Source organism: Semicossyphus pulcher, unplaced genomic scaffold (assembly GCF_022749685.1).
Source record: "Semicossyphus pulcher isolate SPU_LCO1_2020_fin unplaced genomic scaffold, fSemPul1.0.p SCAF_13, whole genome shotgun sequence".
Lineage (NCBI taxonomy): Eukaryota > Metazoa > Chordata > Actinopteri > Labriformes > Labridae > Semicossyphus > Semicossyphus pulcher.
Window position 1 is genome coordinate 13,961,851 of NW_027211637.1, and position 21,653 is coordinate 13,983,503.

Consider the following 21,653-nt stretch of genomic DNA (forward strand, 5'->3'; position numbering starts at 1 on the left):
ATTGACTGTAAAAGCAAAAAAAAAAGAAAAAGAAAAGCTTCGAATTACAGGAAAGAGGCACTGCATTAAAGAACAAAGGAGATCGATGGCAGTACATTAAATTTTATGCGAATGAAAAAAAAAATCAACTAATTAAAATTGATTACTCCTGCTTTGTAAATGTGTTTCAGAATTAAATTATTGTATGAAAACATTTTGACCAATCGAGGAGCTGAGGAAGTATCCATTACTGGATTGCAGCTGAGAAGGGGCCGGAATGTTTTGTGGTGGCTAAGTAGTTTGTTGTGCTCCGCTGCGACTCCCCTCTTGCACCCCCACTGCTAAAGTGCCATGGGTTAATCTCTGATGACCCTCATCTCTCAGAGCCGCTCCCGACTCACCGTTTGGGCCTTTTACCTGAATTAAAAGGAATTTGTGGGCTATATAAGTATTTTTGTATAAAGTGGGTGAAAGTGAGGTGTCACTGACGGAGTCGCTGCTCTTTAGTCATTGGGGCTCTCGGGGCTCTCTGGGCCCCGCTGGGGATGTCCTTATCTAAACAGTCATCTGTCTCGCTAGTTAAGCAAGGGCAACCCCAGGCAGCACGACTGACAGTTACACATTAAGAAATGTCAGACTTTGCTTTATACCGCATCTCTCAAGCTAGTTCTGAATTGGCTGGATGCCACATGTTTCTGTGCAGGTTTAGATCTCACAAGAATAAAAGAAACGCTTCACTTTGTTGTTGCTTCCTCTTATTCTTAAAACACTCAGCATGAAGAGCTGTTTCTTCATGCTGCACTAAAGCGTCTTAGTTTATATATGCCATGCTTGACAGAGGCACAATTATAACATGTAAAGACACAAATCCTACTTGTTGTCCCTAATCTTTAGAAATATAACTTAAATTAACAATCATAATCGATCATGCACAGCCAGAATGTTGCTTCATAAAAAGTGCTTCAGTATTTTTATCACATGATTTAACACTGTAAAAATGAGTGCTTTCTTTTTCTCCAGAAGTGAACGTGAGAAGTAAAAGGGCAACTTTTCTTTGATGTAACTCTCAGGTCTGTTATATGTGTATTTTCTGTACTCTGGACACTTTTTACAGTTTGATTGTGTCCTCAGGATCACGTGTACTTCAGCCTGTAGTGTTTCTTACTGCCGCTGAACCGACTCAACTTTTCCATGTTTGTGATCACAGAGGTCTGATAGGGAAATGTTGCTGAGTGGAAAGTTTGCTCTGTACATGCAGTGGTCTTGAAAAAAGCCTGATTTCCGTCCACCAACCCCCCACCCCCCCCTTTACAAAAATTGCATAATGTGCTTTTGATGTCATGTTTGTAGCCTTGCCCATGGCTCTAAAACAGACACTGATACAGCGCTGTATGTTATTTTTAAACCTTTGCAAAGCAAATGTCAATGAAGTTTTCCATGACCCTTTTTCATCTATTGTCGACTCTGACCTTTACATTTCAAAAAGTTCTGATCATTCGATAAAGATTGACCACATTGAGGGAGTGTCAGACTCAGAGAATGTATTTACTGTAAAAAGGGTAAATAACGGTTGATAGTTTGTCAGGGAAATGAAAGAAAAAAGCCACATTTTACCAGCACTTCTTTATCAGATTTTACAGACGCTATTGTTGAGTTTCGACTGGGTTGTTCATAAAACATTCTCACTTTTAAACACAGCCTTGAAGAGAGAAAGGCAACCCACAGAGAGCTGGTTTTGTACAGTCATTGTCAGAACGGTTCAGCTCCAGCCGGCCCGCTGAAGCTCCTGCAGCGTCTGAGTGGATGTGCAGTTAAGCTAAATGATCGGGTCTGCCCCTCACTTCCTGATGTCTCTCAGGGTCAATAATTCCCCATAGCTCCTCCCATGAGGCTCTGCTTCCTCCACTAAAGGTCACATTAAGGTGGCAAAGATGTCACAATTAGAAGGGCATTTAGAGCTGCTCTTTTAGAAAGATTAAAAAGCACTGTTGGGCACATCAAGCAGTCGGTCGACTAAAGGAAACACAATAATTGCATTAAAACTTCATTCCTCTCTGGCAGGGCTCTGGTATCACAAAGGTATTGGGTTAAGTCATTTAAGACAGCCGCCTCTGATAGCAAATCATCCATGAAAGCACCAAATTAATATAGAGCTTCATTTTTCGCCGTCTCTCTCTTTCTCTCGCTTTTGGTCCTTCAAACGTGTGTTTGGGGGGGAAATTTGAGACTAGCCTAACACAATTTTTCTTCATGTCTATCAGTCTGTTATTATATCAGGGGCACTTCTCCACAAATGTACAGGCCAGGGCAATTTGGAATGAATTGATTCACACTGAGACTGAATCCTATACTTGCTAATGATTTCCTTTTAGCCCCTCCATCGCACCCCCACACCTAACTTCTACTTCCATCATGTCCTCTGAACCACTTTTTTGGGTGTTTATTGTTCACAGTGAAAAATTGAAAAGTGCATAATTCCGTGTTTTTCCAGAATTACATTTTTAAAAAGGTCGCCTCTGAAATGGGCCGTTCAGAACAGCTGCAGGTTTCTACACAGAGCCTTGCTTTCGCTGAAATCGACCAACCGTCATTCACCTCAGGCTGCCTTCTTGCACAGCTTATAGTCAAGTCGTTGTCAAGATTTCAGCTAACCATTCCGATACCTCCTGGCGATTCCAGCCTGTACATATAAGGCCGATTAACCGATCCTAGAGCAGCCATGTGTTCTACAACTTCGGAGTGATAGCGCAGTGCGGCAGCTCCCCCACGTGGGAAGGTCTGACCTTTGAATGGCACAACGGCTTGTTCGTTTCGGGAGGAAGGAGAGGCACTTTACCAACGTGATTCAAAACCACAGAATAACAGAAAATTGATTGCATAGCTCAAATATGTCCCCTTTAAGAAAACAGAGACAGATTTGCAAATACAGCATTTACTAAACTTTCCGAGGACTCGTGAGTGAACTGGCGGTTTTGGTTGACCTGAATAATTAAGAATGAAAACAAGAGTCTTGTTTCATCCTTTGTGGTTGAAATGTTGTTCTCTAGTTTATTTTACTGTAACATCAAATACTGAAACCAGCCAGCGAATCGGTTGTAAGATATACAGTGAGTTGGTGTTTCACTACACGTTAGCATTTCCCAACTGCTCAGATCCTGCAACCCTGTAATGCACGCCTACAAAATATCCATAGGTCTTACTGTATATTATAGTTAAGTGCTGTTACTAGTTGGAGCACAAATATACAACTGGTTACATGCATTCCCTCAGGCGGTTCGAACATAATTGCGTTTCCTTCTCATTTCTCACAATTCAAGGTATCACAATTGTAATTTTCAGGCAAGTGCCGAGCAAAGTCTTGTCCAATTCAAACTCAATAACATATCTGTAACCTTGTCTGTTCATCAACTTCACTCTCTTTAAGTGTGTTGGTTAATGTTATCGCTTCCTATGATTGAGTTTTCGCCTCTTTTTCGGCTTTACCTGACACTTTATTGGTTATCTGGTTTGTAAAGATTATTGCTCTTAACATGGAGCACTTTGGTGCATTAGCAGCCAAAGCTTTATTCAAGCTTTACAAAAGCTGCTAATTGCTGCTTTAACCAAAAATGCGTCACTAGATTTCCAAAAGGAAGAAAATTCCTATATTTAGGTGTTTATCTTGCCAACCCGTATGTGCCTTGTTATCCATTTTAACCCCCTAAAAGCCCGGTTGTGTGCTACCTAACACTATAACTGGGATGATCCATAAGTCAATAACAAGACAAGACTGAAACCTGTGCAATGTGGTTATAATTGATTGAGATGTCTGGGTGGAACTTGTGCAAAGCATCTATGTCATCCGCTAAGAAGTGCACTTTTCCTCTCCCTGAAGATCTACCACTACAGTTTTAACCAAATGGACATTTGCCTCATTAGTTTGCCGCTGAGCTAGCTGCGGTAACATGTCATACTTATGCCTATTAACGTTGACACAATTTTCCTGTCAATGTTGTTCTGTTGAAGTTTGAAGAGACTGTAAACAAGGTTTGCTCATTCAGCATATTCTTCCTCTATTAGGTCATTATTACCTCTCCCAGGGCCTGCATCAATCTGAAGTCTCCTGGTATAAATATCACATTATAAGTTTTAGTGTGTTTACTATCTCCGGTTTCCATCTTTACCACATGTACTCTATTTACATGAACGGTAAGGGCTTTAAAGAGCAGGGAGATTTTGTCTTGTTATCAAGTGGATATTTTCAACGTGTTTTGACGGTATCTTTTGGCCCACAACATCAGTCGGGGGTTCACCATGCAAATGGTTTAATCTGCTTGTCACAATGAAGGTTCCGGGTGACTGACTTTAATAAGCCCTCAGCATATAGAGATACAGGAAATTCCATACCCCTTGCGTAACCCTTATGTACATCAAGGTCACGGTAGTGTCACAGTGAAATGGTAGATTAGTGTCTAAATATATTGTGGCAGCATCTCTGGGGAAGAATCTGGTCTATTCTGATAAAATTCAAGTTCTTAATTTATCTTATTGTAGTCCTACAACACAGTGTTATTCTGCAGCAAGTCTGTGGATGCTGCATGGTATTTCCATGTATGTACTTAACTTTAAAAGAGTGTGAATAAGGTCAAAAGCAGCTCAGTAATTCTTATTTTAAGCTCAGTCATAACATGGTTTTATAAATATAAAGTAGCCTGTGTGATCCTCGACTGTATTGTGTGTTTGTCACAGAAATCCAGCTCTTTACACAGCTTCCCTGCCACACCTACCCCTCGGACAAGTTTAAACTGCAATTCTTTTGGATTGAAACAGGTTCATAGTATATGCAATGCATTACCCAAAACGAATTACCACTGGCAGGGCGCTCAATCACTTTGTATCTTTCAACACTAAGAGAAAAGAAGAGTAATCAAAACCTTTCAACCTATTAGAGGGATGACTTTTACAATTGAATCACGGGGACCACAGGTGCGATAATAAGTCATCTAAACCTCCCCTCCAGTGTGTTTCCCCTTTCTCCCTGTTCTTACATATTTATCTATTTTAGGAGGCGCCACTTCATGGCGCCCACTTCAAATTTATGTTTTAATGCCATTTGAGGAAGATTTTTTTTCTCCCTCCATTCTTGGAAATGCATACTGGGGTGGAAAATTAAGGAGCATCTCGAAGGAAAACATAATAGAATCGATGAACGCTGTACTGCACTTAAAACTACTGATGTTCTGATGCTATTTAACGTTCTAGTGCATTAACGTTTCAAGTCATTACAACATTCAGGCTGGCTGATTTGATCATGGCAGGTTTTTAACTGGAAGAATTACAGAAGTTTTCAGCCTAGGATTCTCAAGTTATTAGATACAAATGATCACCTCTGCATTAAGTATAGATTTTCTTCCACTGCGCACTTAAGAATGGAAGTTTGTCTTTAAGAGGGTAATAGCAAATTAAGCTCCATACTCCATTTGTCCAGCACTCTTGATGGGCTAATTTTATAACTGCTGATTTGGTCATTCCCCACATTTAGGCGGAAAGTGGTCAGGTGGTCTTTCTCTTCACGGCTGGGTGTGGGGGCTTAGAAGCAACGATCAAATGGAATCCATTTATGCTTCTTTTCTTTTTTTTGTGGATTCATAATGAACGTTTTTCTTAAAGAAGGTCCAGACTGCTTCATGTACTGTTGAAAGCTTTACTTTCCTGTAGACCTGATCTTCCTACTTTCATATGATCTCATTATGAGGAATTAAATCACATTTGTTTCTTCCCAGATTACCACGGCTGTGAAATTTCTACAGAACCCAAAAGTACGGCAAAGTCCCCTGGCAACCAGGAAAGCCTTCTTAAAGAAAAAAGGTGAGAAATTTGATTTGATTTATGCTGAATGCAATCCAGGAAGCTGGAAAAAATGTATTAACATTATAATCTATGTGTTTGTTTCAAAAAATGTTGCTGGCTAGAGATGCACGCACTGCCTCTTCTTTTTTTTTATAAGATTGGTTTTTGGGGTCAAAGGTTGCGGCTGTAGCTCTTTGCCCTGGGGGGTCTAACAGAGGTCGATTTAGCTTCAGAGTGCATGATTCAGGCCCTGTGAATAAATGACACACCAGTTGGGATGCTCCTTTGGGTTTAGGAAAATTAATATTGACAAACTCCCTCTGCATTTTCAATGGAATTATCAATATTGCCTTCCAGCATTTTAACCCTTTTACTTAATTTAACTGTTATCGTAAATTTGAGGCACGACACGGGGAGGTTTTCCAAGCAGGGATGGTGAAAATGTTTGCTGGCTCTTCCATTTCCTTGCAATTCATTGAGATTATTTCTGACACATGGTAGAATATTGTTTGTGCAATAAAACTTGCAAAAAGCTTTATTACTCTGAACTCATTTAGTTCCGTTCAATAAAGTGCGGAGGTGGAAATGTGCAGTGTTATGCTATGTGCTTCCTGCAGTCAGCCTATGGCTCAGCTATGACAATATGTACAGAAATACTTTGTGGCTTTACCTCAGGTAAACTTTTTGTGGTCGGGTATTTTTCAGTTCTTTGCGCAACAGTTCTGTGCTTAGGGGACGGCAGCTCTGCAGTGCTGGGGGACTTCAGCATTAGAGTAGCCAAACAGTGAAAAGTGAGCCTAAAAGCTCCATGACAGGGGAAGGTAACCTGAAACCAAATCCATGGTTGCCGGCTGCTTCAGCACACATCTCATGTGGCTCTAATGACTCTTGATATCTTTTCAAATTTCTTTGTCTTTGTGTCTCATTATTGACAACTAAGACATGTTCGTAATCTACTGTCTGTTATCTCAAATGTAATAAGGCCTCATCAATACCAAATGATGTCATCCTGTGCCACATTTTCTTCCTGCTTTGTTGGAAACTTCATGGAGATCCTCTATCCAAAATGGGTTGCTCTTACTGCACTTTAAGTCCATGAAATATGTATGACGCTTTAATGAAGATTTATTTTGGAAAGTTGGTTCCACTGTAGATCCAAACAAGAACCCTTGATTTGCTTAAGGACATTGATCTCAGGGAGGGAGGGTAAAGATGAAAGAAGATAGAGCAATAAAACTCTAAGCACAAAGTACGTTTGAGTAGCACTCTGCAGTATTCATAGGAGAACTTTTGACTTGTGTGGTATCGTCACGTTGAACCTAATCTTTATTTACAGATTCTAGATTAAAATGTAGAATCTGTAGGCAGGGATTTTTACTACAGGAAGTGTTCTGGTTTCCCTTTGTAGTAGTCCGAGTAGTATTGATCACTTATCAACAGGCTGCAGCGAATGCAGGACAAAAATGATTAATCTCTATAAACAGACATGTGCATGCTAGTTCAGCTAACAATCAGTTCTAGATCAAAAATTCTACTTGAGAGAAATTAGCTTGATGTTGTTTCACAAGTGGCTCAGCTTTAAGATTTTCCGATTTCCTCGAATGCATCAGAATGATTGATCCGACCTCCGTTCAACAAACAAGCAATTCACATTTTTACTTTTTACAAATCTGCATCAAGATGTTGTAATTTCGGCAAACTTAAAACCCGTTAATTAAATTAGTGCAGCCTCTGTGTAACTTACTATTTACAGTGAAACTGAGACTCACCAGAAACAGATAAACACGCACTCCTCTGGAGAATTTAATGAACCATGAAAGGACGCTGTTTATTTTGCTGACATATATAGAGGGGCAAATTTGCTTCACTTTTGATATGAACACACGGGCGCTTCTCAAGTTCCTAATTGGACTGTAAACAATGCAGTGCACAGAAAAGGAAGTCTTGGGTTTATTGCTAACTGCTGGCTAAACCAGAATGCCCCACATAGTCACCGTTTTCCCCAGAGGCTATATCCTTATCAGACTATAGGCGATGGGTTCTGAGATTGCGGTGAACCAGGAAATCTTGTACATTCATACTTGAGCTTAGGAGCCGTTTCTCATAAGTGCAACTATAACCCTTCACTAAATTACATCAGCCTTTTTTTGTGTGTTCCTTTGATTCTACTTCAACACACTAATTTCCGTCCTAGATCTGTATTTGTATGTTACAGGAAATTGTGTCTGGAAAGTTTTTTTTTACATTCATGCTGAACATTTTAAATGAGTATCAATTGGTAAACAACTTTATGATCACATTTATAGAAGTGATCTTATCTTATCTTCATCGTGAGATAGTTCATATTGAGTTGTAGCCTACTTCTCTGTTCCATTTAGAATAAAGCATTCATATGTCAAGCATCTTTAAAAGGTACATTTCAAGCCCTGGTTTTGTTATACAATTTATATTTCTGAATTACTTTTTTTTTCTATTGACGAAAGTGCAATTTTACTCATTAAAAATGTTATATTAACTTCTACTAATAAGAAAGTATGAAAAAGTCATGATGGTTGCCAATTGGTTTCTTCATTCTCTGTCTCACTTTTTGCATTGACATTGGCCAATACTCACAGTTCCCATCTGTTTTTGTACCCAGCATGCATTGTCCCTTCAACCTTTTGACCGAGAAACTCAATCATCGTCCCCCTCCCCCGGTCACCACAGCAAATGTGTCAGTCTTAATTTCTAATACAGTTTAATGTCATATTTATGTAAATACTTCTGGATTTTACTCTATATTAACAGCCAGAAATGTCAAAGCACACATAAAATGAAACAATACCATCTCCCGGTAGAGTGGAATTTAAATTGGATTCCTCTTGCTGCCAGTACTTACGCTGGACAGCTGATGAAGGGGAAAATAGGGCCCACTTTGATTGCATGTTGCAGAATCTTTACACAATAATCTCGCTCGTGCATATTATTTCCCTTCACATTTGTGCCCTAATCTGCGCTGAAGGATGCCTCTCTGGTTACGTCTCCTTTTTCCAAGACATCCTTATAGTGCACTTTATTTCAATATTCATGGAAAAATATAATTTTCTGTTTTCCTTTAACCGTCAATTTCACAGTATGAATTGGCAATTATGCAGTCCAATATTTCTAGCTGCCCCTCTTGTGTCGTTGTTGAATAAACTGGCTGAAATATTGAAACTTTGTCACTTAGATGCAATATAAATCAAGATTTACACCCACAGATGTGTTTTTTTTCAGGGGAGTGGGGAAATGAATTGCATTTAAACTGTCTCACAGCCACCTTGAAGCAATTTTGCCTTATTCGTTCCTTGCCAAGATCAAGTAAATTTTATTGTGTTTAAGCAAAATTTAATACGCTACAGTCTCATCTAGTGAATTGTGCCATCTCTGTCCTCTACAATTAACAGATGTAACAACTAAAGAGCGTTGAGCCCCATTTTGGCACCCCCATTTAGCCCACACAATTAGCAGTTACACACATAATTACCAAAAGAATCAAATTCTCAGGGCAAAGTCAACAACATTTTCCGGCTTTCAACATGTCACTTTAACCGTGGCCCGTAAAGTGACATCAGTCAGGCGCTCGGAGATTACCAAACAGAGTGCCGTTTGTTTGGAAAGTAAAGCGCAGAGAGAACACTTACACTGTTGTATTACAGGTAAATTCAGCATGTGAAACAGGCTCAGTACATTGTCTGTCGCTGAGACATAAATGATGGCTTGACTTATTTCTTTTTTATGCCGTCCCAGTTGTTATTGACTTGAATAAATAATGCTAATAGATTTCACCCTGAGTAGAGGGCCAGTGATCGAGGGTCACTGGGAACACAGGTAGGCTGTTGGTCTATTACCATACCTGGTATGAAGGTAAGGGTAAGGATAAGGTTCATCATCCCAGATATTAATAGGATGCTATTTGTAAGTGGGGTTATGTGACTCACCTCTCGGACAAAAATGACAATGACCAAGGCCTGCGTAGAAGGTAAAGGGATTGATGTGGTTATAAATTACTCCACGGCGCCACCTAGCCTAGGCCTTGCCTACTTTGTCATCAGTACAAGGCGATAAAGCAGGGAAATGAGAGCAGAGTCCGCGTTTTTAATACATAAATGAATACTCTATGAGAGTGGTCATTATTTAGGGCAGGCTATTTTCAAGCAGTTGTACTGAACCAAATGACATGTAGAATTTCCCTGCCCAGCACAGCATGAGAAACAGGTTGAAGTTGCACTCGACTTCTTAATAACCCATTGACCTCCATCTATTTATGACCCCTGCAATGCATCCTTTTTTTCTAAATACGATATTCAAAATGTAAGTAATTCTCACCCAAGGGCAACTTCATAATTCAGGCCTTAGAGGGCACAGCAAGAGGCGTTCACCTTTTACCACCTAAAATATTTTAGTAAGCAATTTTTATAATTGGCTGTCCGGCCGAGGTGTTGACCCATAAAGTCCAGAAGTGCCAGAATCGGAGAAATGGATTTAATGTAAGAGCCTTGCTGCCTCTTTGCCCTTAAAAAAGACCCAGAGAATATGAGGCGCTGAAAATAGAGCTGTAAATAACCTGACGAGCAATGGGTTTTCCTTTAAATAAATACCGATCAGGTTTATGTTGAAAGACAATAGAAAACGTAGCCCAGATATGCAGTTTACAGTATTTATAGCTGTAATATCGAGGTGCCAGCACCGTAATTTCATGCCCCAATGAGAATGGCAAGGTCAAAGCAAATGCTTTGGCTGAGCATCTGCTAATACGGTGACTCATAAACAGGCACTGCGTGTATCAGGTGCACCAAATAATACAGTATAATGAAATACAGAATAGCTTTCCATTATTGTTCTTTTTTATGGTGTCGTCATTAGGTGTAATTTATGTCTTAAAAAATTCATCTCCCCACAGGTCGATCGGAAATGGGGGTCCAGGGGTCATTCCACAGGTTTTGGAACCCGTAATAAATTTCACATCCCTTTTTTGTCTTTTCCTTTTATATGTAAAACTCACTTTCACCTTGTTCCCTTTTCTTTTGGATCTAAGGGCCCTTTCATTTGCTGTTGTCTTCCCCTCAACAATAAACAGATCAGAGCAACACAACACAACTTTGCAAGCTGTAATTTGACTAGAGAACAGCTTTAGGAATTTCAATGTATTTTATTTAGATGTAAGGCAAAAAAAAGCCTTTCATTTGCTGCATAAACAACATCAAAGATATGAACACACATTAAGATGTACATACATTACGCTCCATAGAAGCTTAATTGTGGATTATTTAAAAAAAATACTTTAAATTTCAAGGTGAAACGAAGAACCTGAAGCATGTTTTTATTTCCTCTTATTCAGTGAAACTGAGATCCTTGCGTGTCTCACTCAATAGTCTGCCACCATATAGTCTGCTGTGGTCAGATGAATCAGGAGTCCAGGGACACATTATTGCTTATTTGACAGTGCAGTCTGACTGCACAAACTCAGCACATGGCGCTCACCACTTCCTGGCACTCAGGACCTGCTGTAGACTACAGGCCGGCCAATATTTGCCTTCAATTATTCAACAATTTTCATGGCCATTTGAAGTCCCCGGAGCATTTAAATAGGTGGCTGGAGGGACCTCCTCCTGGCGTTAGCTATGTGGCAGATTATCAAAGGATTTCTTTATGCTTTTGGGCTGCTAATACAAAGATAGGGTAAAGTACGGTTTCTGATCATGGGCCACCCTGACGTTAAGATTTGACTCACAATCAAGCTGCTTAAACAGATATTCAAATCAAAGGAGTCATTTGATTACAAAATCCTGGATTTATATCTTATCCATCATCAGAATGAAAATTTCTGCCTAACCTTTTTTACATAGTTTTGATTATTAAAAGCTACACCTATGTTTTGTTGTGAAGAACACTTTGGAGGTCAGTACCAGACAAAGTAGTGCCTGACTCTGTGCAGTTACTATAAATGAAATAGAGCCATCTCTTAAAACACTGCAACTGAAACCTTTCCAATTGCCTGATGTCTCTCAAAGAATGGAGGAAGCTTATTCCGAGCTTGTGTAAATTCTCTAAACCCCGAGGGAATAGTTCAAGTAAATGACTCTCTCACAAAGAGGATTTTCTGTCAATAAGCAAGGGAAGAGGCTACAGGAAGTAAGTAGGGGGAGAAAGCTCGTTAGCAATAGACAACACAATATTATGGTCTTCTTTTGATTCTTCATCTTAACATAAACCATTCTGATCAACATCTAAGAACTATCATTCAAATCAGACTTGGTTCTTCAGCTTTCTCTTAATTGTTTTGTTATAAAATGTTGATTTTTAATGTAGTTCATCAGAAGTTGTAATTATTCCCTTTGTTGAGAATAAAATGCTCATTAAAGGATGAGACCCACAGCAGTGGCAGCGGATGGCTCCTGAAATAAAATCCTTTCTTGCCACAAAAGGAGATGTTCATATTAGATTCTTTTTTTCCTCCTCCCTTCTGATTCTCCATCAGGGAGCCCTTTGCAATTTAATCATCGCTAAAATCATTAAAAAGATCTGAAGATTAAATTATATTGGCATTTGCAAAATTATGTAATACATTTACATTACAATGAAGAAATTAAAATAATGCATTTTGGCTGTCTGGGGTGTATGAAATCTCCACATGGGAAATATAACTGGAGAAGTGGACAGACTCTTATTTTCTTTGCCTTTGGTGGCAGTTAATAGGCTAGCAGAGTTTCAGATTTCATTGTGTGAACTTTTTCACACTATCTTTCCATGATGGACGTCCCTGAAACGCCGCTCTCCGTGGAATGTCTTCATTATGAAATGAAAATGCATTTTTGAGTAGAGGGCAGGTAAAATTGAAAGGAGATTTGACATACTTTCTCTAAATTGTACTTAAAAGATTTGTGGGGAGCTTGGGAAGTATTTAAGCTTATGTTATGATTGCCAAGGAGCCATTTGGTGTTAACACGTCACTGCAGCCCCTCTGAATGTCTTTAAAGGTGTGCGTCTTTATTCCAGGCCTGTCGGATGTGGAGGTAGAGCTGGCCATCCAGCGCTCTGGCAGCACAGAAGAAGTCCTACCTCTGAGCCCTGTGGGACCCCAACATCCACTCCATGCTACTCAGCTGGTTCCTATAACACAAAGTGAGCGCACACGATCTCTTCTCCACTTTTATACTTTGTGCATGTATGAGGTATTAATATTAATGCAGTCTAGCTAAAAGAAGAGTTTGTTGTTGAGTCTAATTTAAAACTTAGATCCTTGTTTAGGCTTGCTATTAAGGATCACCCATGTGTTTTTTTATTAATTAAAACCCACTAAACATTATTCAATACAAGGTATTTACACGACATATAGGCTAAACATTTTCTCCATATATTGAGACTTCACATTCAGGGAATATGACATTGCACAGCGCAAGCTCAGGAAGTCTTTTGCCATTCTGTTTCAAGGGGCTCAACCCTGGCAAGACCCCACACCGCAACCTGTATCTTTATTACCTCAGGAGGTTATGAGTGCTGTCCACTGATTTACCAATGCAGAATGAAGTCCGCGTAATGCTTAACCCATATGACAATGATTCCAGATGTATTCCACCCTCATTTATTACCACACTGTCCTTGACTCCCCTGGCATCTCATGTTTTGTAATGAAAGTGATGTTGATGGGATGGCCATGTAGTTAGGGAGACTCGCGGCTCTCCGTCCATAGTGGGGGGTTTTATATCAAAACGCCTATAAGGGAGCTGCATAATGAGGTGAGAGCGGGGAGTCTTGTATGGGGGGTCATGCTGAAAAGAGGGGGCTACCTCCCTTTGATGTCCTTGTTATGGGGACGGTGCACGGGGACCCGCATCCATCTCTGTCGAAGTAATGGATACTCTGATCTCTATTTCCACGCGGTAGAAGGACAGGAAGGCCTCCACTGAACCCAATAAATTTGAGAGGAGATTGGAAAAACGGGGGATGGAGACCACAGTTCCACAGCTTAAGTGACCAAATAAAAAAAAGGAAGATGGCAGAGTGGAAGTGGTAGAGGAAAAGGGAGAGACAGAGGAAGAATGAAAGGTCCTAACGGGGGGGAAAAGAGCAAGTGAAGACCCCTGGTGATGCAGTGAGTCTTGCTCAGGGTCAACCACCTATCCCAAGGACTCCCAGGCCTTTCAGAAGCACAGTATTCTGGGATAGGTGACAGTCTATCGCAGCCATAATGTTGATGAAGACCCAAATTTATGTGGTTACCATATGGATGCCAGAGAATGATTCAACATTTTTGATGCGAAAGGTTACAAGTTCATCGCGGAATGCTGCAGCAGCGATGAAACGTGCCCTTGAGTGAGAAAAATAAAATAGCATTCACCTTGGAAATATACTGCATCGTCCAATATGACAGTGGGTCTCTCTTTATTTGCATGTCAAATCACACAAGTCATGAGGCACAAGATCAATCTGCTTTACTTACTTCAAGCCAGTAAACGTACCACATAAGCCATTAGGTGAAATCAGACCTGTAATAGAATATCAATTGTGTACTTCAGTGGCCTAGCCTCTTATAATTTCCTATTCATTTCGGCCCAAGCAGAGTAAATAAAAGAAAAACACTCATGCACTTTATTTCCTCCAGACCTGTTTGTTGTTTAGTGACATTTTCAGTTGAATGCCTTTCTTATGTGGGGAATTTCCACTTTGACAGACAGTTGGCCTACCCATGTGACAGCTTGCACAATGACACACTTTCACATTATCTGTCACTCAGTGAGACAGTCAAATTCTAAACACAGACAGACACACACTCACACACACACACACACACACACACACACACACACACACACACACACACACACACACCTTAGCTTCTGTTTTAGTGATTAAATAAGTTGAAGACAATGTCCTTTCTGGAAGAGCAGGATCGAGGCAGCTCAGCAGACTTACCTGTTATAGTTCAGACAGTTTTGCATTGATAGAAGGAATGACTTAACCTCATAAAGAGATATGTTGCATTACATTATGCAAAAGGTTTTCTATAGCTATTTATTAAAGGTATAATAAGAAGGATTTTTTTCTTGCATTTTGTCAACAACACATTCAAACTGGGCCACTCCTCCTGGGCTCTTCATCACCAGAAGCTCACTCTCACTCTCGTACAAGAACACGCCCACCACGCAAGCTAACAGTGACAGCATCACAATTACATTTGCGCTAGCATGCTTACCGCCGGTTACTGTTTTGCTAGTATGCTAACTGACATTTAGCTTTGCGCTAGCATGCTAACTGCCAGTTAGCTTTGAGCGAGCATGCTAACCGCTGGTTGGACCTACCTGTCCAACACAAAGAAGAACAACTTTGCATCGCTCTTTCGCCATGTTTGCCGGTCTGAATGGGGCTCAGCTGCTAATTTGAACCACTCCCACATTCACCTATAGGCTGTGATTGGCTCAGGGAACCACAACAGCGCCCCTCCTGAAAACTTACTGTGCAAAGCAAAACAACAGAATAAATGCACAGGGAAGGATCTCACAAGGGTCTGCACACACTCACACACATGTATAGAGGCCCATAAGTGATGATTCATATTATATTTGTCAAAGTCTATATTTTATTTTTCTAGGAAAATTCAAGTTATTTCATCACTATTTCAATTTATTTTCATTTAAAACACGTTCAAAACACACACAAATTACAGCCAACCATCTGTTTTCACCATGTCGAGTTTGCAATCCTGCTAGCTACCGATGCAGTAGCTAGCGGTAGCTGGCAGCCTATGGTAACGTTGATTGTTGTGAGGGTGGCGGCTACAACGGCCATCATAGCGGTGCATGCTCGTGACGAAGCGTTAATAACAATGAAGTTAGTTTTCCTCCCTTAAAACACTGAGGGAAACAGCCCTGCGGCATATTGTAAATAGGAGACGTTGTAGCAGCTTGGACCCGGAAACAGTTTAATGCAAAGATGTGACGTCACCACTAAACAACCGCATAGCGCCATCGTCTGGGTAAAATACCTTAACACAATAACATACCTCTCTGCATTTTATACTAGTATATTGGTCGCACCTGTACATAGGAAGCAGTCCACTTTTTAGATGAAAAAAAATCTTTAAAGCGCGTCTTATACACCGTATTTTACAGTACTACATTTACTCTGCTCATGTTGCTGGTTTAAAATGGATTTTTAAAGTATCTACTACCATTCATTTCTATACTGCATGAAACTATATCAGCAGACACTTTAGACCTGCATATATTGTCTTATCCATTACAAGGAACATCTACATTATTAAAAAATACTATCACAATGACAGAGTGGTAATGCAGTGCAGACCCTTTTACCTATCTGCATCCAAACTCTGCCAACACACAAGGATTATTTAACACTGACAAAAAGCGAACAGACGACACAACAGAGGCATGTTTCCAGAGCCAGCTCATTGGTATCCATGCTATGGTTCTTTGCGTGTCATGTCACAGTGTATTCACAGGTTAATGTACTTAATAAGCCGGCGGTAGAAGCAGTATCTTGAGCAAGCATTTCAACCCCATTAAACTTCAAGTACATCAGTCTCCAAATCAGTATTTTACAGTGTTAAAGTGATTTATCCTCCTCTCTAGGTCCAGCAGGGTACAGATGGAGAGACTACGGTGCCCTCACCATCATTATGGTGGGCATCGCCTTCGGCTTTCATCAGCTCTATAAAGTAAGTTACACCCTGTTCCTCCTGCCTTTCCCCCTATTTTTCCTCACTGACTTTGTTTTTACAGTTAATGTCTGTCTAGAATTTGTTATACATATTATAGTTTGCATCCTAAGATCTGTCAGTACTGCCTCTCCCTGATATTACATTTAAATTGGTGGGCTTAGCAAGTACATCAGTTTTGATGAATTATGGTGCTAGAATAGAAGGCGCCTCTGCAGTACCTAACATCACTCTGGTCTTGTTATTAAAGCTACCCTGCTTTACGTCAAAGCATGATCTCATTTGAACCCCTTCTTTTTAACTTCCCCTTACATCCTCCTCTCAGATGTATTTTTTTTCCTTTAAAAATATAGTTGCTAACACAGCACACAACCTCCTTTTTGACGTCCTACCTTCTAAAAATAATCACCCTGGTTTTTATCGGGCTTAGCAGCCCTTGAACATGAGCTCATGAGGCCCCTTGTCCCCGGTGACATTAATCCCATAGTGGTTGTTAGTACTAGTCTGAGTGGCATGTGGAAGCCATTACTCTCGTTTTAGAGGAGGACAGGAGCTTTAGCAGTAGCTCTCGGCCTGGATGACAGGCTGTTCTCTGTATGTGTAAGAGAGAGAAAGGAAGCGTGTGTTATGTACATGCATATGCCTACCTGACTCTGTACATGCACCTTATTCCTCTGTCCCTTCGGTCCTTCCCTGACTAAAAACATTCTCTGTACCAGTCCGCTGTTTCACACTTACAGCAGGGTTTGCCAGCCACTGGTCGTCTGTGAGGTGGGATTCCCTGGCGGGACGGCACAGGTTGCTGTCATGTCACTGGAGCGTAGCGCCAGTCGCACCATATGTCCAGGCTTCTGCCCACACTTTATTTATGTTATGGTGCACCTTGTAAACACCACACTCCCAGCAACCCACTTATTAATTACCACGTGTTGACACTCATTTAATCTTTTTCTCTAAAAAGTGTTTATTACTCTCGCTGGTGTGGCTGCTTGCCACCTGAGTTGGAGAGAAAACCTGGCTCAGGCTCCAGAGAGCTGCGAACCGGCTGCGAGAGATTAAGTCATCCTTATTCAGCCTTATAAACAAAATAATTAATGGTTTTGAATGCAGTTCAGAGGGGCCCTGCAGGGTCACATGTACATTTTTTATTTGGTGATAGAGAGACGCTCAAAAGCTGCTCATCTGGTTAGCACTCACACTGGATAACAAACATCCTCATTTGGCTGTCACACATACATATCATTTGGTAGTCTTGTGTTTATTCAGCGGCAGAGAGACGATAAACAACATGACATTGTTTTTGCTTTTGGATGACTATTTTCAGTGTTGCTCACCACCATGTTTTTACTTGTGAGCCTGTATCATAACTGTATCATTCATAATTCTGGAAATGTATTTTAAGGTCTGCAGCTAACAATTACTTTCATTGTAGAGGATTGTGATTATTTCTAGAGTCTATAAATAATCAGAAAATTGTGAAGGTTGTATCTTTTAAATTTCCTCTTTTCTAACCAATCTGAAAACCAAAGATAATAATAATAATTTACATGACATGTCAAGAGCCAGTTTATATGCCATTTATGCTTGATGAATAACTTAAGTCACTAATTTATTCTTTAAATTGTTGGTTAATACTTGAATGTGCAAATGTTTTAATGCATCTTTGCAGCTGACTCTGCTGCAGAAACGCATGCTCCTGTTCAGGCTGTTTAGACAATGAGGCACTTGTCCAATAAAACAATGTGTTTGACCCTCCAATGCCAAGTTTAGGTGGCCCTGTCTCTTCCTCATCTTTCTGCCTCTTCCCACCAGAGAGAGGTGTAATATTGTGCCATGCTTTTAATTGCAGAAATACATCCTTCCCCTCATTATGGGCAGCCGAGAGGACAAGAAGCATCTGCAGAGGATGGAGAGCAACATTGCGGCAATGAGTGGCACGCTGACACAGACAGGTGAAGATTAATATCTTCATCACTTTCTCCCTCCTTAACATTTTCCCTCATTTATCTGTCGCCAAAATCGGGGGGCCCCGCACGTTTTTAACAAATGACGCCGCTGTCATTTCGCTTTAATTTGAAATTGCTTGTTTACTGTCAGGCTCGGGCTCAATTAATTACGTTTCGCTGAAAAGCTCTTAACCTCGGAATATTAATGAGGAGTTGGGAAATGACAACTCCCCCCCCCCCCCCCCCCCCCCCGCCGCCCATCCTCTCTCACTCCCCCCTTCCATCCGTCTCCCCCTGCACCAACCTCACCCCCATCCAAACCTCCACCGCCATCATCATCATCCACCCTCTTCCCCGTAGGTGGCGAGAAAGTTCATTTTAATTTTCTGTGCGTGAATGTGTGTTTGTGTGCGCAGGATGTGCGTGCGGTACGGCACTGTGTGGCGTCTGGGCTCAGCACTGGCCCTAGCGTGATTAAGTGCACGGTGACAGGTGCGGCTCCCATGTTGGACAGGTGAGGAATCTCAACCTGGCTGTCAGACATGGAGAGAGAGAGAAGCAAGGAGAGAGATGCTTTCCTAGCTCTTTGTCAGTGTAATTAAAAATCCAGGGAGGCGTAAATGAGAGAGACACTCTGAGAAAGTTTGGTCTCGTTAGCAGTGGTGTTGAACCGGAGTGTGTTTTCACCTGAAAGGTAGCAGTCCCTATTAGATATAGTTGGCCTGGCAGACACACAGGCACACTTTTTAATGTTAATAATATTAAAAACACACTCTAGTTTTGTCTGGCTTTACAGGACTGAGATATCAAACCTTCCTTTCAAATGTATCTCAATACTTTCCCGCTTTTGTAGAAAACCTGTAGGATTTACCACCATGCCCGTGTTTACTGGGGTTTTGCGACAGTCATGACCCAAATCAAATGTTTCCTTCACAGACTGCCCTCTAAACTGAACTAACACAGTCCGTTAAAATACAAGCAACCTTTGTTTGATTTTCCCTGTGTCTGTGAAATTAAAACAAATGAAGTGTTTGATTTCACAGCACCTGTCACAGACCCACACAGTGTGGATGAAAATACTGCTGTTATCACTTTATCCAGTCACACCCATGCTATTGTTTTCTGGCTCGCTAAGGTAGGTTGAGGGCAGCAATTGTGTGAGATTGCGTGCGAGGTGCGCCACCCAGAATCTGATTAACAAATATATGCTCTTTAATGGTCATTTTCTCCCAACTATGCAAACACATTTCCTCTGGCTATTCCACTGCCCATTCTTGCTCTGCTTATCACTTTTTGGAGATTTGCCAACTTACAAGCCATGTTTTGTTTGTCGGTGAAGGCGGGATTTCACGGTGAGAGTCCTCTTGTGTTTTGCAGGGACTAGGTGAGACTCCAGTGGAAAGAGAAAAAAAAAACAGGTCTTTTCTTTAGCCAGTGTGGGGAACTAATTTGCTATGACTGCAGTAGCCAAGCTGCTATTGTAGTTAATGACTGTTGTAGTTAACAGTTGGGGAGAGGGGTTGCAATTACACTGAGAGTTTTCTGCCTCTGCTTTCCCTTTGTCTTCCTCTCCCTCTCGCTCCCTCTCCTCGCTGCACTGAGTAATAGCGACCGACTGAGTCGCTGCTGCCAATTGCTTGAACCCCCTTTTGTTAAAGTTCATGTATTTCTCTAGTGCCGGGCGCAATGAGGTGATGTATCCTTTTGAATGGGGACCACATTAGTCTCTCTCGCCAGCCCCAGCTCGAGAGTAGGGGCCTTGACTCCCATTATGATTTGCCTACAACTTCACACAGACAATTAATGAATGGATCTTGGAACTACTTCAGCGCAGCCAGGCTGTAATGGAATTGTGCGGCTGTTTGGGCACTCTTTGTCGGTGGGAGCCATATTGGTGACCAGCTGGCCATTAAAGACAGAGACAGGCCTGGACATATGTAGTGTACATTATATCGAGGTATTTACTGAATAATTTACTGAATACACAATGTGCGCCCTCCTCGCAGCAGCTGCAAGCCTCACACATCATCTTGTCTCCAATTCTCTCTCTCTCTCACACACACACACACACACACAAACACACACACAAACACACACAGCTTCCTTCTGATTCATGCCTGGCCAAAGTCATTGACTTCATTATTCTTGGCTTCATATCTATGATAACTGGGGATGTGAAGTTGTGCATTTTTTGTCAAGTGTCTGAGCAGTACAAAGGAGTCAACTTTGTGGAGAGACATGAAAAGAAAAGGACTGTTTGGCTGAAGTGGCTGAAAAAAGCGGTGCCAGTGGTAATTCAGGAGGCACAGCATTACAGGCTGGCAGACTGACCCACACATCTGGAGAAGCTGTTTTGCGGCGAGCTGGAATCAGAGACTAATATGGCAGCTCTCGGTTTAGCGTGCACACCCTGTCATAGTAACACCTTTTTAAGCAGGGATGGCCGCGGTATTTTAGTTTTATTGCCATCATCAGAAAGGCTGGTCCCACTCTGGATCACAAACTCAAACTGTTTGCACAATGGTCTTTTTCCCCAACCACCGATCCTGCTCAAACTCGTATCCCAGAGCGTTCTGCATGCGTGAAAAGATCAAACGTTTCAGCACCCCACCTATATTGATATAACTCCACCCATTTAAACACAGGTGTCACTACAAGATATTAGCTTTCTTTGAAAGATCAAATATTTTGTCTGTGTTGGTTTTTCAAAAGAAACACAGCCTCCAAGCAGGGCTCCGTCTTTTGTCCTGGCCCGGGTTAATGTGAGGGGAGGCTTCTTTACATCCCGTCCAGCCGGCTGCAGCTCAGGCTTTTAACCATTGGCCTGACAACCTCAGCAGTGGACCGCCACAATATCTGTTGATGTTAATCCTATTAGGCTTGATTTAACACTTTACACGCCCATGATTTATATGAATGTTTATTGGTTTTCTGTAATATAATCAGCTCGGGGAAACTTAATGCATTGTTTGGTAATACACGCGTGACTGGAAGCAGGGGGCAACAAACTGCGCCCGGTGTTATTTGAAATCATACACCATCGTCCAACACCAACACTTGAACTAATTCAATCTTCAAAGTCAATGGAAAAAGAACAATATTTATTAGGATTAGGGGGGACATTTTGTCTGGCAGCCTCCTCCCAAATGAGAGCCTTGTTTTTTCCTTTGTTGATCGTTTGAGGATTTAAGATGCATTAGAAG

At 41.2% G+C, this 21,653-nt stretch overlaps 1 protein-coding gene across 2 annotated transcripts in view; it reads left to right on the forward strand.

Moving 5' to 3' along the window:
• Positions 1 to 21,653, forward strand: part of pex14 (peroxisomal biogenesis factor 14) — a 47,528-nt gene that overhangs the window by 13,006 nt on the left and 12,869 nt on the right. For both annotated transcript variants that reach the window (XM_069660180.1, XM_069660181.1), the window contains exons 3-6: positions 5,742 to 5,826; positions 12,826 to 12,951; positions 16,419 to 16,504; positions 18,354 to 18,456. In XM_069660180.1, coding sequence (XP_069516281.1) covers positions 5,742 to 5,826; positions 12,826 to 12,951; positions 16,419 to 16,504; positions 18,354 to 18,456 — 400 coding nt within the window. The remainder of the gene's footprint in view (positions 1 to 5,741; positions 5,827 to 12,825; positions 12,952 to 16,418; positions 16,505 to 18,353; positions 18,457 to 21,653) is intronic.